The 15,198-nt window shown below is 43.2% G+C and overlaps 1 protein-coding gene across 2 annotated transcripts in view; it reads left to right on the forward strand.

Moving 5' to 3' along the window:
• Positions 1-11,452, forward strand: part of Ubfd1 (ubiquitin family domain containing 1) — a 13,510-nt gene extending 2,058 nt beyond the window's left edge. The window contains exons 4-7 of one of the 2 annotated variants that reach the window (XM_031388169.1): positions 3,142-3,207; positions 3,352-3,457; positions 7,622-7,704; positions 10,041-11,452. In XM_031388169.1, the coding sequence (XP_031244029.1) occupies positions 3,142-3,207; positions 3,352-3,457; positions 7,622-7,704; positions 10,041-10,151 (366 nt within the window). In that variant the 3' untranslated portion in view covers positions 10,152-11,452. Of the gene's footprint in view, positions 1-3,141; positions 3,208-3,351; positions 3,458-5,058; positions 6,014-7,621; positions 7,705-10,040 lie in introns of those variants that run through there. The other variant, XM_031388168.1, reaches the window with a different exon arrangement.
• Positions 11,453-15,198: the final 3,746 nt, after the last annotated feature.

Genomic DNA, 15,198 nt, shown 5'->3' on the forward strand with positions numbered 1-15,198 from the left:
CCTGGGAATTTGGAGGCCGGTTACATTCTCCCTAGAATAAGCTCCTTTTTGGACAGGGTCCATGATGGAAATTTATGGAGCAGTTGGGTCCAGCAGAGTGGAGTTGACAGCTACCTGAAATATGCATCTTTGTCATCTGGCTGGTCAGTGTGCCTTTGACTTCCTGCTTTAGGATAAGGCCTTTGTAAAGGGAGACTCTAGCTACTTAGCAAAGGAAGTCACATGTGGGTTTCTCTTACTACTGCGAGAGAATATGACCAGTGTTGGCATTAAGCCCTTGTTCCTTACAACCGCTCCCATTTGATTGGGTGCGTGTGTGTGTGTGTGTGTGTGTGTGTGTGTGTATGTGTGTGTTTTCATGTGTGTGTCTTGTCAAGTTCAGAAAGGCCAATTCTGGAAAGGTATGGAAGTCAACAGATTTCAGAGGTTCCCCTAAAACTGACCATTTCAGGAAGTCAAACCAAGCTGAAGCAAAAGATAGTGATACTTTTTTTTGTTTTGTATTTATAGTGGTCCTTCTTCATGAAGGAGTCTTGAGTTTTCGTATTATCTCTCTTGCTCATTTTTATGTGCTTCCTTTTTTTTTTTTAAGATTTATTTATTTATTTTATGTATATGAGTCACTGTAGCTATACAGGTAGTTGTGAGCCTTCATGTGGTTGCTGGGAATTGAATTGTTAGGACCTCTTCTCGCTCTGGTCTACCCCACTCACTGTGGCCCAAAGATTTATTTATTATTATAAATAAATATACGGTAGTGACTTCAGACATACCAGAAGACACACAAACTATAAACAGGCCTGATGGCACATGCCCATAAACTAAGACCTAGGGAAATAGAGACAAGAGTGTGTCAGATCTCATTACGGATGGTTGTGAGCTATCATGTGGTTGCTGGTATTTGAACACGGGGCCTTTGGAAGAGCAGTCAGTGCTCTTACCCGCTAAGCCATCTCTCCAGCCCTGAGTGCTTGTTTTTTGAGGCAGGGTTTTACTCTTTATCCCTGACTAGCCTGAAGTTTTGACCTGGAATTTTTAACAATCCTCTTGTCTCTATCTCCCTAGGTCTTAGTTTATGGGCATGTGCCATCAGGCCTGTTTATAGTATGTGTGTACAATATAGAGGACTAAACCTAGAGTCTTGTTCATGGTAGTAGATGAGAACTCTACACTGAGCTACCCCAGCCTATTATGTACTTTTTACTTATTCTGTGTCCTCAACAGAGTAGATCTGACTTGAACCAACATTTGAGGGACAGTAGACACTAAAGGCATAGTGCCAGCACTGAGAGAAAGATGGTTTTCTGTTAGAATTCTGTAACCTGTGTTTACTTTGTAACCAAAAAGAAGTATTTTTACAAATTTGGGAGTAAAATTGAACAGAATTATATGAATAGTTATACTATATTCTTAATTTTTTTGATAGAAATATGAATGTGTTTGAAAGAATTATTGTTTGGTAACAAGTGGCTACCTTATATACCATAGAGAATGTTGTGTAACATTTTAAAACTTATCTTTACAGAATCTCTAAAACTGATTTTTCAAAACAGCTTTCCATAGGGTATTTGTTTTATGTTTTATTTGATGCTAGGGATTGAACCTGGGACCTTGTCAATACATAACACATGCTTTACTACAAAGCAGCATCTCTATAGAGTTGATAAATGTGTAAAGTTGAATTATCATCTAAAAGTAAATATTTGTATGAGCCATTTTCATCCCTAAATATGGGATCCTAATTTCCTGTAATTTGTTGAGGTCATTGGTATTTTCTGTCTTCCCCTGACACATCTATGAAGGAACTGTGAGAATTTTCTTCTGTCAGATCCTTAGTGTGTAACCTGCCTTGTAAGTACAGGTTTTAGGTTACTAATGGTAGGTCAGCAGGCTTAGAGCTGTTCACTGCTGTGTAGGGACAGGGCTCCCAGAGGTACTTACAAGGTATGACTCAAACTATACTTCAGTCCTAAGCTGCCTTGCTTTGTTGATGCCCCGGTTACGAGGCATAGCTCGACCTAATGAGACTCCACTCCCTCATTAGGCTTTTTGATCAGTGTGCCCCAGAATCTGAGGCTGGTGTCAGCAACCCTTCACTAGCAATCCCTGCCGCAGTGTTCTGCTATGACAGTGAAGGCTTCAGTTAGCCCGTTGCCTGTTAATGTTTACATTTGGCTTAGTTTTACCCTGGTTCATTTATTGACCTATAGTTCCAGCTTTACTAAGCAGCTACTGTACCTATAAAGGATAGATGTAAAGGAGATTAAATGAAAGCATTTGAGGTCTATGAGCTTCAACTTTTGAGTCCTGGGGTAGAGAGCAGGAGTGGGGGCTTGGAGGGTTCTTTGTTTGTTTGTTTTTCCAAGACAGGGTTTCTCTGTGTAGCCCTGGCTGTCCTGGAACTCACTCTGTAGACCAGGCTGGCCTCAAACTCAGAAATCTGCCTGCCTCTGCCTCCTAAGTGCTGGGAGTAAAGGCGTGCGCCACCACCACCCGGCACTTGGAGGCTTCTTAATGGTAGGGTATAGGGGAGTCAGCATTTTTCTGTTTTCAAAATGTGGTTCCTTGGGTTTTCTTTGTGGCTGGGTTGAGGGTGGGGCAGAGAAGACTTCTATCGAAGTCTGGGTCTCCATAATAATGCAGAAATGACCCCGCTTGGCATTTATACCTATATAGGCAGCTTATAGTTTCTTTAAGTTAAAGAATACAGATGGTGCTCTTCTTTCCTACCCTGTTGACTTAATGGTTAGTTTTTTACCTGGAGAGATGGGAGTAAAACATTTAAATTAGAAATCTTTAAACCCTACTTAGTCTGTGGAACATATCTACTGTGGTGGCTATGGATGATATGGATACTAGTTAAGCTTAAATAAAATTGAGAAGTCACTTCTGTGTTGCTAACCACATATAAAGTGCTCAGTAGTCAGGCCAGTAGCTAGCACAGGTATGGAATATTTCATTATCAACACAAATTCCCTTGAACACAGTTGCTCTGCAGTGTGAAGGGATTCATAGTTTGTTGATACTAAATACTTTCAAACAGACTTTGAGAGTGCTTCATCTTGTCTATCTAAGAGCTAGAAAGCTGGCTCAAAAATAGTCAGCTGTCTCATTTTCTCTCTGTTGTGGCTTATATTGTAGCAACACAGGAAAGTGTTGGACAAAGGAAAACCTGAAGATGTGATGCCGTCTGTTAAGGGTGCCCAGGTAAGCTGGCTTAACTTTTTGAGCCCCTAAAAAGGAGACAGTTCACAATGTAAGATTGCTATACTCATGGCCTGAAGTTCTGTGTCATCTCCCTCTGTCTGTGCTACCATCCCTCCCTTTCTCACTGTGCTCTTGTGCCTCCAGGAGCGCCTACCAACGGTACCCTTGTCTGGCATGTACAATAAGTCTGGAGGGAAAGTGAGGCTCACCTTTAAGCTAGAGCAAGACCAGCTGTGGATCGGCACTAAAGGTACTCTAGTTCTCATAGCCTCCTTGGCATCCCAGCACCCTGCCTGCCTCTAGTGCCAACAGTACTGGCTCCTGACTAAGATTCTGCCTTTCATTTGAAGCCCCTCTCCTCACCATGCTTTTCATGTTCCTGCTTTTCACTATGTCTTTACATGCTTGCCTCTTGGTTGGCCCATTCCCCTCATTTTTTTTTTCAGTCTGATCTCAGACCTTCCTTCAAAATTTGGCTCTTAAATTACGTACAAACCAAGAGGTCCCAAGCATCTTGTCCTTAAACAGGGTTTTTATGGATACATCACATAGTTGTACAAATTACATAGTTTCTTGAAACTAATGGGGAGCATGTCTTGGAAAATTTCAAAAGATCTGGCCACTGGAGCCTGCACTCTTCCCATAGCATTGAGGAACTGTGACTAAGCATTGGCATCCACCATGGTCTTGATGGCCCCATCTAATGTTTAGTTGGCTTTGCTTATGGTGCCTGCCTGACCTCTGTAGGTCACTTTGACTACAGAAGTGAAGTTTTCCTAATTGCTGCCTAGAATTTCTCCTTTGCCTGCTGATTTCCCTTTATATATACCCTCATCCCTTGTTCCCCAATTCCCTACATGTGCGCAGTATCTGGTTCAGTCTTGGTGTTTCTGAGAAGTATCTCTCTGACTATCCACACTCAACCTTCCCCTGATGGTTACCAGTTTTTTTGTTTTGTTTGTTTTTGATGTGGGGCTTCTCTCTGTAACCCTGGCTGACCTAGAACTTGTTCTGTAGACCAGATTAGCCTTAAATTCTGAGATCCACTTACCTCTGCCTCCTGAATGCTGGGATTAGAGGGTATGCACCATCAATCCTAGCTAGTTACCAAATCTTGTTAGTAACACTCCAGAATTGCCCGTGTCCCTTTCTCTACCATTCCCCAGTTCTGGTAAAGGCTATTTAAGTTTCTGTTTCCCTTCCCCACCTATCATCTTTGATCATCATCATTGTTGTGCTGCTTTTTTGTCTGGTTCTTTTTTTTAAGATTTATTTATTTATTATATGTAAGTACACTATAGCTGTCTTCAGATACCCCAGAAGAGGGCATCCAATCTCATAGATGGTTGTTAGCTACCATGTGGTTTGCTGGGATTTGAACTCAGGACCTTTGGAATCAGTGAAGAGCAGTCAGTGCTCTTAACCTCTGAGCTTCTCTCCAGCTCCTTTTGTCTGGTTCTTATGCCTGTAAACATTTATAGGTCTTCAAGGTGAGGTTCAGATGTCTAAACATACCCTACTCCAAATCCTTGGCCTGCTATGTCTGAGCTCGTGTCCCCTGTGTTCTTGAGCCACATTCTTCAATTTTCCAGCTCATGTTTTGCACTGCTCTTGACTTTCCAGGGCCTACCCTAGAATATCTTCTCCTGAGCCCTTAGGATTAATAGTCTTCTAAAGCCCCCCTCCCCTCAAGATGCCCTTTTCTAAAGAAGCTTTCTCACATCTTCCTAACTCTCCACTTGAACTACTGCTGCTGCTGCTGCTGCTGCTGCTGCTGCTGCTGCTGCTGCTGCTCCAGCACTCTATGTCCCCAGAGCACTCATTACTCTCTGACTTGTCTGTCCCCGTTAGATTCCTGGAGGGACCCGAACATGCCTAATTCAACTGTTTCTCGCCAGCACTGTAGGTATTCAGTGTTCGAGGTAAATGCCAAAGAAAGAATAGAGGTCCCATCATCAGAGATTTGTTGGTTCCAAAGGCAGGTCACAGAAAATGGAACCAAGTTTCACAAAAATAAAACTTGGGCAGGGTGGTGGGAAGTGTGGTTTTTATTGTCTAAAATATGAATCTAGAACACATTACTGTTTTAACCCTAGGATTTTAAAATGAACTGACCAAGATGTGAAAATTCTTGAGTTTTCTCATTTTGTGATAACTGGCTATGTTGTTCATTTCATAGTCAACTCTTAGCTGCATGGCCACACAGTTTTTTCTTAAGTTTTAAAGGTTTTCCAGTTTTCTAGTGACTTACGTTGGCTTTGCTTGAACACTTTGTTCTGGAGAGCCTGTCATATCATTTCCTTGACTAGTGATTAGCTGCCCTGCATGTAGGCTTTCCTGGTGATCTTGTTTTCATCTTCTGTTACATCATTTGCTTGCTAATGCACATGGTTCTCTGTAGCTGGGCTTCTCTGCTTGCTGGCAGCCCAGATTCAGAGCAGTTGACCAGTCTGGTCTAGTAAAGCCATCATGTCCAGAGGGTAGGTGCAGCAGGGGGTCTAGTTAGGGTTCAAGTCTTGTGCTTTATGGGTCTTTGGAATAATTTTTTCCCCATGAAATTGTGTATGTTGTTATTTTGGGGGAAATTATAGGGTAACCTGGCTTTAGACTTTCAGTGCTTCTCTTGTCCCAGGCTCATGAACTATCATGCCTGGCTTAGAGATTTTATTTAAGCTTCTAAAAGCAGCTGGCTTCCTGTTTTAGTGTGAGGGCAGAGCTCTAGGAGAGTCCTGATGCAATGAGGTTGGAGCTGTGTTAAAAGAGCATGGCCGCCAGGCAGTGGTAGCGCACGCCTTTAATCCCAGCACTTGGGAGGCAGAGACAGGAGGATTTCTGAGTTTGAGGCCAGCCTGCTCTACAGAGTGAGTTTCAGGACAGCCAGAGCTATACAGAGAAACCCTGTCTCTAAAAACCAAAAAAAAAGAAAAAAAAAGAGCATTCCTTGTGCCTTTCATGGTTGATGCTGCTGAGCTTTTCATTGTGAGGCAGACCTTTCCTTATCAATCTAGCAGCCCTGGGGGTGGCTAAGTGTTCTTCTTGTGTGCCCAGGAGACTTGTCACCTAGCATCAAAAGGACTTGCAAAAGTACAACTTGTTCTGGGGATTGGCTAAAAGCCACTAGCTTGTCTTCTGCAAGAAGCTGCCATGAAGTGACTCTCCTGCAGCTAATTGGCCTCTCCGTAGCTTTTTTGCTGCGTAAGGGACCTTCAAGGCTGCCACACACAACATCTTGCTGTCTGGATAGGAAGAAGCAGCGTGAGACCATGGAGATGCCCAGGAGAGCATTCCCAGTTTGTAGTCAGCTGTCCTACCCTGCTTGTAGTTCAGTCAAAGCTGAGCTGATTGCTATTTTCTGCCTTGTGGGGTTTGGATTGTCTAATCTTTGGAATTTGAGTAAAGATCAGAATATGATGGTATGACATCTCCAGGCATTTCAAAGTGCAAGTATTTTTAAAGTCTCAGTCTTAAGGATGCCGTTGGTCTTGTCTGTATGTGACTGTTGTTTTAGAGCCACAAAGTAGACTCTCCCTGTTCCCAGTTTTCTGAAGTCAAGGCCTATGAAAGTGAATACTTTATGTCACTGGTAAGACCAGAGCCCAGGACTTTTAATTAAATTTCTAGTTTGTTGACTTATTTGTAGTTTGCCATTCTAGATGTTTTTTCTGCGGTGGCCATAAGGAGTCTTTCCCAACTTACTTACCAGTTTTCTGACAATACCTACCTGCACCTCAGGCATCTGGTGCCTCCTAGGTTACTTCCTTTGGCACACATCTTCATGCCTCCCCACCATTACACTTGTCTGCTGCACTTGCTTCATCTTCCTGAAGGCCAGTCTCATTATTGCCTCCACATTCCTGCCATCCTTAACTTCTTGTAAAATGTTCTCTGTCCATGTGATCATTGGTGTTTCCAGTGTTAATCGGGTGAGAGTGTAAATAAATATTTTGAGAGACCACCACAAGCTGATGTTTGTAGAGGTTTGGGTGTGTCTTGACATCGCCTTATAAGCTTGGCATACTCCTCCTATTGCTGCTTTCTTGTGTGCTTCCTGACTTTGCCTTTTTTAGGTATTCAGAACCTTAGCCGATACTGGATTTGGGTTATGAAAACATAGAGGAGCGTTGAGGTGTTATTAATGCTCGTTTTATTATAACAAGACAGGTAAATGTGCCCTCGGACTTTTACCGTACCATCACCAAACCCTGTTCTTTATGTGATGCTCCATATTTCTCAGCTCCCTACCAGACTTTCGGTGTATTGGTCAGAAGACGGTGTGTTCTTCATCCCCAGAGGGAGTGTTGTCTGCTACCTGAGTTACTATACATCCAGCCAGCTGTGGTATGGGAGGAATTGTGACCAGGATGAGTTGGGGCAGGTAGACCCTTGAGTAACTGCTCTTATTCTTTCAACCTAGAACGGACTGAGAAACTGCCCATGGGCTCCATTAAAAATGTGGTCAGTGAACCTATTGAAGGACATGAAGACTACCACATGATGGTGAGTAGCCTCAGCCTGCCTGGCACCTGCTTCTGCTTCATCTTGCAGGGAGTGAATTTTTCACGGGGCATTTCTATCTTAAGAGAAAGCAGTCTTCAGAAGACTGAAAAGACCTTTACATTTCCTTGTCTATGTAAGAGTTGTGTCCATGACCTTGTTCCCAGTTGTGTTTATTTGCAGACTCCCAGCTGTCCAAAGGAGGGTGTGCTTTTTCCTGTCCTTTTTAGAAATTTCTTCTGTCTCTCTCTTATTTGGATTAGCTTGTTTTTAGGCCAGGAAAATGAATTGGAATGGCTTGGAGACTTTCATTTTAAGTTTTGTCTTACTTATAAAAGAGAACATCCCCTTAGTTATGGGGCTGTGAAGACACCAAGAAGTCTCCCTCTTAGTGATCTGCCATGCCCAGCATGTGTCATGTAGCCAGGGTCCCTTTGGAAGGATGGGGCTCAGGGCAGGCTTGTTCTTCATGAAGCTCATCAGTTTGTGCAGAATGAGCACTTTACAAATAAAGTTTACCTGCCTAGACTCAAGTTCAGGTCTGGGTTTCCTGCTGTTGTCTTTCAGGGGGAAGTTTTTTCAGAAGCTTCTAGTGATGCTGCCATATCCCTCCCCACCCATACACCTCTTTATGAGGAACAGCTAGTTGTTGGAATTGTAGGTGGGATTACCAAGTCCATGGGACAGAGATGTGGTGGACAGTCTGTTTGCTCTAGGGCAATCAGTGAAAGGGATTTAGGGTACAGTGGTCTGGAGAGTTGGTGTGGCCTTTCCTGTCTGCTCAGGATCAGCTGGGTGGTACTAAAGTAAGGCCATGGGACTGCAGTTGATGGACACAAGCTCTTGGACTTTCTTCCTGGCAGTGATGAGAACATACTGGGCTTTGGGGCCATTCGGTAGTCTCTACACCCTCCCCTCTTTGTAATCTCTAAAACAAGATAGATTGGTTTTGCCTGCTCAGTTATTTTTCTGTTTTAACAGTTGGTATTGATATTTTTTGGCCTGGCCCTTTCACTCTTTTTTGAAACATTTGTTTGAACAGTTTGACCCTCTGGGGCTTGCACATCTTGTTTTTCATGTAGCTTGGTGATGGGGAGGCAGATAGGATGAATAGACCACAATAGATAATACTTTAAAAATTTGTGTTTGTGAATATTAGTTTAGAATTTAGTTCAAATTAAATTTAGTTAAAATGTTCTGCTGTCATTTAAGGCCAAAAGTGAATTCAGCAGTCCCCTTCTGTCTCTTTTGAATGCCATTAAATAGCACTTTTACCCCTATCCTAATGAAAGGTTTACTTCCTCTTCTTGCAGATGCCATTTGTCTAGCTAGAGTAGTGTGTCACAGTTCACAGTGCTCATTAATTTTTAAGAGTTATGTTTCAAAAATACAGGAAAGGACATACCTTACATTTATGCCACTACCCATATATCCATCACCAAAATACGGTAGTTATAAATATTTTGTATCATGTTTTAAATCTTTTAAATAAAATTTTTTTTACCAACAGTGATGTTGTTCCCATTGTCTTCCCCTTCTCCATCCCCATTATTGTAATCTGTCATGTATGTTCTTCATCTGTCAGTGCTTTTGTTATACATATGTCCATGAACAAGATGGTATACTGTGTTGTTTTTGTTTTTTGTTTTTTGTTTTTTTTTTAGTTTTCATAAATAGCATTATGGTACCCTTCTGCAGCTTGGTGGCTTGGGTTTGACATTGTGATCTGTCATAAATCAAGATCCAAAGGATCTGTTTATAGTTTATATCTTAACCAAAGACTCCAGTGTTTGTATGAGTAGGCCACACTACTGTGAATTATGGGTACCCTTCCTTACTGATGGATATGTAGGTTATTGTTAGTATTTTAACATTTCACATAGTGTGTGTGCTTTGGTCATTCATACCTGCTTCCTGTGTGAATGACATTTTCTAGGGCAGCTGTTCTCAAACTGTGGCCTCTGGACCAGTAATATTGAATTACCTGGGAGGTTGTTCGAAGTTTCTTGGGCTTTGCCTCAGGTCTCCCAAACTAAAGGCCAGAGGCTGGAGCCTGCAATCTGTTTTCACAAGTCTTCCAAATGGTTCTGATGTTCACTGAAGTATGCAAACCACTGCCTCAGGGTTGGCTCTGCTGAACTGAACTTCCCCTCCCCGCCTGCCCTTTCACATTCCCCATCTCCTCTTTAAGCATAGGAGACTCCTCCCCATGTACACAGTTTGGTTTTGTTTTTCTTCCCTTTTTAATCAGTTTGCTCCCCTCCCTCCTGCGTCTGTTGTTCTGCCTGCTTGGTCACCCTCCTCTGAAGCATCGCTTGGTTTTTCCTTTTCCCTTGCAGGCGTTTCAGTTGGGCCCCACGGAAGCCTCTTACTACTGGGTGTACTGGGTTCCAACTCAATATGTGGATGCAATCAAAGACACTGTGCTGGGCAAGTGGCAGTATTTTTGAAAGCACTTTCACCTCTGGCCCAGGAGACTGACCCAAAGTGAAGGACATTGCCGGGAGAGGTCCGCAGCATCCCTGGATTGCAGAGTTCTGGGACTTTGTTCACACACACACAAAAATCTCTATTCAATCTGAGGTGATGTGGTGACTGAAGCCAGAGGTGATGTACTTTCACCATTAGCTTAATTTGAACTTAAAATCACCGGTTCCCTTTCTTGCAGTCAGCTTCATACCATTTTTAAAGTCAGTATGGTGGAAATTAATAAATCCAAGTTTGGAACATGTGTGGAATACTCTTATCCTCTTCAGTCTGTTTGAGAGTAGACCTGCCAGGAGTGCTGAGAGGCAACAACCAAGAGCGTTCTGGCTGCTGGCTTTTTTCTTTGCTCATTCTCTTTCTTTCTTTTTTCCTTTCTTTTTTTTCCTTTTTCTTTCTTTCTTTTTTTTTTTTCTTCCTAGAAATGATATCAACTGAAATCTTCAGATGTTTTTGGTTGCAAACATTTGGACTGCGTTATGATGAGTCTGGTTGGTTTTTTTCTTTTTCTTTTTTCCTTGGTATTAAAATTGTATGCAAAATGGGGGTGGTGAGTAAGCCATATATTTTTGTGTGTGTGCTCATTGATTCAGATATATTTTTTGTTTGTTTTATTATTTCCCTATGATTTTGTTTTAAACCCAAAGATGCCAGTTTCTCTTTTGTACCTCATTTTCACCTCTTTGCCAGGCTCTTCCATGTGCTGCTGCTTGGGAATGCACATGAACAGTAACAGCTGTGGTCTTGGTATAGGGCTTCCCATCTCGCTGTGGTGGTCTTCAAACAGCAGAGTATCTCTCACTTGACTCCTGTGTATCCTTTGGATCCCTGTTCTGAGGCATTCCACTGCTGGTTTGCTTGTTGACAGCCTTCCTTTAGCTTGACTTTAAAGCCCTGCCTATCACCACAGCCTCGGATTTGCTGCTCCAAGGCCCCATACTCTGAGGAGCCGGCTTGCTGTATAGCCACACATCATACACTTTATTTTTTGGGAAGCTTCCCAGAACTCCTTAAGCAGTCCAATGGTTGATTGAATTATGCTTCTCCATTCAGTCCTTCTGCTCATGCGTTCAGTTCAAGTGTCCTTTATCCCAGGTTCAGAGATGCTGCCTTTCTCATGGAAGACCTTTGACCCAGTGGGTCAGCAAGTGGTATTCCAACAACAGAGATGGGATAAGTTGCTTTCCAGACCAGCTTGCTCTCCTGGTTTTAGCCCTGACGTTCTTTGTACATGTGAACTGCTGTCTTTTCCGTAAACCTTGATTGACTCTGAAGTGAGGGACAGTCTCTTGGTGGATGATCCCCTTTGTGCTGTTTGCTGTTTCTCTGCTGCTGTCTTTGCAATTCTCCTCTCACTGGTCGCAGGCTCTCATAGTAAGGTTTGGTGAGAAACCTTCCCAGCGTCACACTTTGGACTCTTAAGCTGTTACCCGCCCTCATCCTGTGCAATGTATTCGCATGTATTACCTAAGATGACTATTCCTTGTGAGCCAATTAATGACAATATTTATGCCCTTCCCTTCTAAGCTGTAGTTTGGGAATCCAGCCCACATAGACAGCCTCTTGCTTTTTGTGGTGTATTGTGCCAAGTTATGCATCTGGACAGGAAAACCTACTCTGCTTTTTGGGCGCATAAGTAACATGTGAAGTATAGCGTCCAAGAAACTGCCTGTGTTTCAGCACCTCAGTGGTAATTGTGTATTTTCTGTTCTTACTGGCCTGCGGTTCCTGGAGAAGGTGCACTTTGCTCCTTGTTCCAGCCTCCTCCTGCACTTGGCAGGCCTATCAAGGAAGTGACCAAGTGGCAGGTAGAGCATCTTCTTGACTTGAATACTGTCATTTGTTTGCCAATGTCTCTGTCCTTGAGACTTGTCTTGACAGTGCCACATACCTAGTTTTGGTCTCTGAGCGGGCCTCCTGTGTTCCCACCTTGGCTCTGAAGCCCATCCTGCTAGCCCTCTTGGCTGTGTGGGTCCCAGTGCTCTTTGCCACCTCCTCCCAGAACACATGCCCTGTCATTATCCCCCTGCTGCCCAAGGGCCAAAAACTGCTTCTCACGCAGGCCGGTGTCATTTCAAGAGGACCAAAGCCTCTGTGAGCCTTTTTATTTTCAGTAAAATGGTGCTTTTTCCTTACTTGGAGATATTCTCTATAAATAATGTAAATGACACCTTTCATATGGAGCTGTTTTGAGTATTGCTTTCCAGAGCTTGCTGAATCTGTTTGAGCTCTGGCTCCTGACCCTTTCAGCATGGAAGGCCTTGCCAGAAGCTCTCAGAAGGACCGGGACAGGCAGCGCCAAAAGCCCTGGGAATAAGTGTTTAGATCTGTCTGGGTCACAGCAGTATTTGCTATTTTGTCAAACTCAGTCCTGTGAACAGTCTTTATATATTTCTTAACATGTGGAATATACTGACTTAAATCTGTGTGAGCAAATTGGAATGCTCTTCCCTTTAGGTAGCATCACAGTATGTTTTTTCCTCAGGATTATTTCTGTACAATTCTTTCAGTCAGATGAGAGGGCATGCAGGAGAAGGCTTCGAGTGGCATTACACGAGGCTAGGTAGAACAACAAGGCTCCTCCTCTGCTTGTCATCGTGTAGCCACTCAAAGGGCTATTCTCCCATCTACAAGTGGTACTGGTGGCCCTTCTGTAGGACTGCCATCACAGTCATCATGCCTTCCTTTTCCTCCCTGAGGTGACTTGGCAGAAAAATGTGATCACATAACTGCTGCTGAACCTGGGTCCCTCAGCTCAGAGCACTTAGACTCTTGAGTTGCAAGACTCTTGGTAAGAAGTATTTTCATCCATGATGGGCCTTTTTGGGTAGCTTTGGCTCTTAAATGAAGTTTGACTGGCTTAAGGATGTACTTTCTTTGCATCTTGTGGACATAGTAGGAGCCTGCCTGGTAAGGTCCTAAGTAGCTCCTTAATTGCTGCTTTCCCTTATGAGGGCCAAAGAGATGATCTCTGCTACATTGCCATGTCTCAGAAAAGTTGCCATAGCTCACCCAGAAGGGAATTTTTCCTCTTTAATGTGCCTGGAGGAGCATTGTGAGCTGTTGCAGTTGGCCTGCCCTTTTCTTTGCCTGGAGCCAAGAAGGGAGGGGATAGATAGATGTATGCCAAGGTCGGGCTTTCTTTTCACCCATCTGCCAACTTTCTCTTGCTTCTTGCTACTGTTCAGCCCTGTTCCCTTGGAAAAGGATGGTCCCTGTGTTTTTAAACTTTGTAATAAAGCTAATTCCAGTCAGGATCAGGCTCGTTTCCTTCTTCATAGGCCTAGAAGTGGACAGGAGCCCTTTAGTGTGCAAATGAGCTGGTGGATTTACCTGCCAGGGTGGGTGGTTCTGCTTTCTTGGTGTCTGAGAACCTTCTTTACCTTTCCCACAGACTTCTGCAGAGGTATCTGACAATATGTAAGTACTGTTTCCTTGTGGTGTACACTCTGTTCTTGTTTGTTTTTAAATCAAAACGCCTGTTTGGGAGGAGATGAACGTATTTAGTCTATTAGATTTGCGCTGCTGGATTTTTTTTTTTTTTAATATGTAATCTTGACTAGCTGTCGTATTGTTTATCCTGTAAGATTAGTCTATCAATTAAAGTTTGATAATTAATTGCGTCTCTCTTTCCTTCCAATTCTTCATGCGCCTAATCTATTCTGGGGCCTAATCTATCTTGGGGACTTACCAACATTTAGAACTGGGCCCTGAGCCATCTTTTGTCAGCTGTGGTCTGACTTGTGTGGTACTGAGTAATATATACAAGTTTATTCTCTGGAACAGCTGACAGGAGATTTGGTTGAGCCTGACGTATCAGAGTGATGAGCTTGCCCATCAGCCACCCTTGTGCTTGGCCAGTCCTCTGCATGCATGCCTCTGGTTAGGGGAAGCTATTTCCCCTCCTGCTCTGTCCTACCTGCGAATCCTCTACCCTTGCCAGCCATCTAGCCTTTGAAGATATGATTTTAAAAAACAGTGGAAACAGCACAGCTGGAGCCGCATGCTATAAAGACCCAGAAAGAAAAGGAGATCAGAAATTGGACAAGACCAGAGTCCTTGGCATAAATGGAGATGGTTTGTCAAGATATAGCATAGTTTACTCAGCCACTCAAATGTTAGATATTTTCCCTTCCCTCCTTTGTGCAAGTATTCCTGAAAGGTCTGGGCTCCTGTTTTTCTATCTTGCTAATACCTCATACTTCTGAAGCAACACTGAAAAGTATTTTTCTTTTTCAGATAGGGTCTTGCTAGGTAATATAGGCCTGCCTCGAACTCAGGGACTACAGGAATGTGGTGTGATGTCCAGCTTCATTGTATTAGATTTTTATTAAAATTCTTCTTATATTTTTGTGCTTGTACACATATCATAAGTGTGCACACTCATACCATAACATGTATGGAAATGAGAGGACTGCTTTTGGAAGTCAGTTCTCTTCTACCATATGGGTTCCAGGATGGAAAGGTTTGGCCACAAAGTAAGCCGCAAAGCCATCTTGCCAGCCTCTGGATATTTTTTTTTTCAAGATAGAGTTTCTCTGTGCAGTTCTGGCTGTCCTGAAATTCACTTACTCTATAGATCAGGCTATGCCTTGAACTCAAGAGATCTACACCTGCCTCTGCCTCCCGAATGCTGGGATCAAAGATATGTGCCACCACCACCACCACCGCCTGGCACACCAGTATATTCTTTTTTTTTTTTTTTTAAGATTTATTTATTTATTATATGTAAGTACACTGTAGCTGTCTTCAGAAGAGGGTATCAGATCTCATTACAGGTGGTTGCTGGGATTTGAACTCATGACCTTCCGAAGAGCAGTCGGTGCTCTTCCCCGCTGAGCCATCTCACCAGCCCCCAGTATATTCTTTCTTAAAAGATCTGGTAAAAACCATTTCCACAATAGAGACCCTGCAAGGAGACAGTCCTAAGAGCTAGAGACAAGGGCTTCTCTGTGCTCTTGGGTCACACCCAGCTGAGAAGTGGGGGTAAGTACTTCCTGCAATGAGACCTCT

This window comes from Mastomys coucha, unplaced genomic scaffold (genome assembly GCF_008632895.1).
Source record: "Mastomys coucha isolate ucsf_1 unplaced genomic scaffold, UCSF_Mcou_1 pScaffold21, whole genome shotgun sequence".
NCBI lineage: Eukaryota > Metazoa > Chordata > Mammalia > Rodentia > Muridae > Mastomys > Mastomys coucha.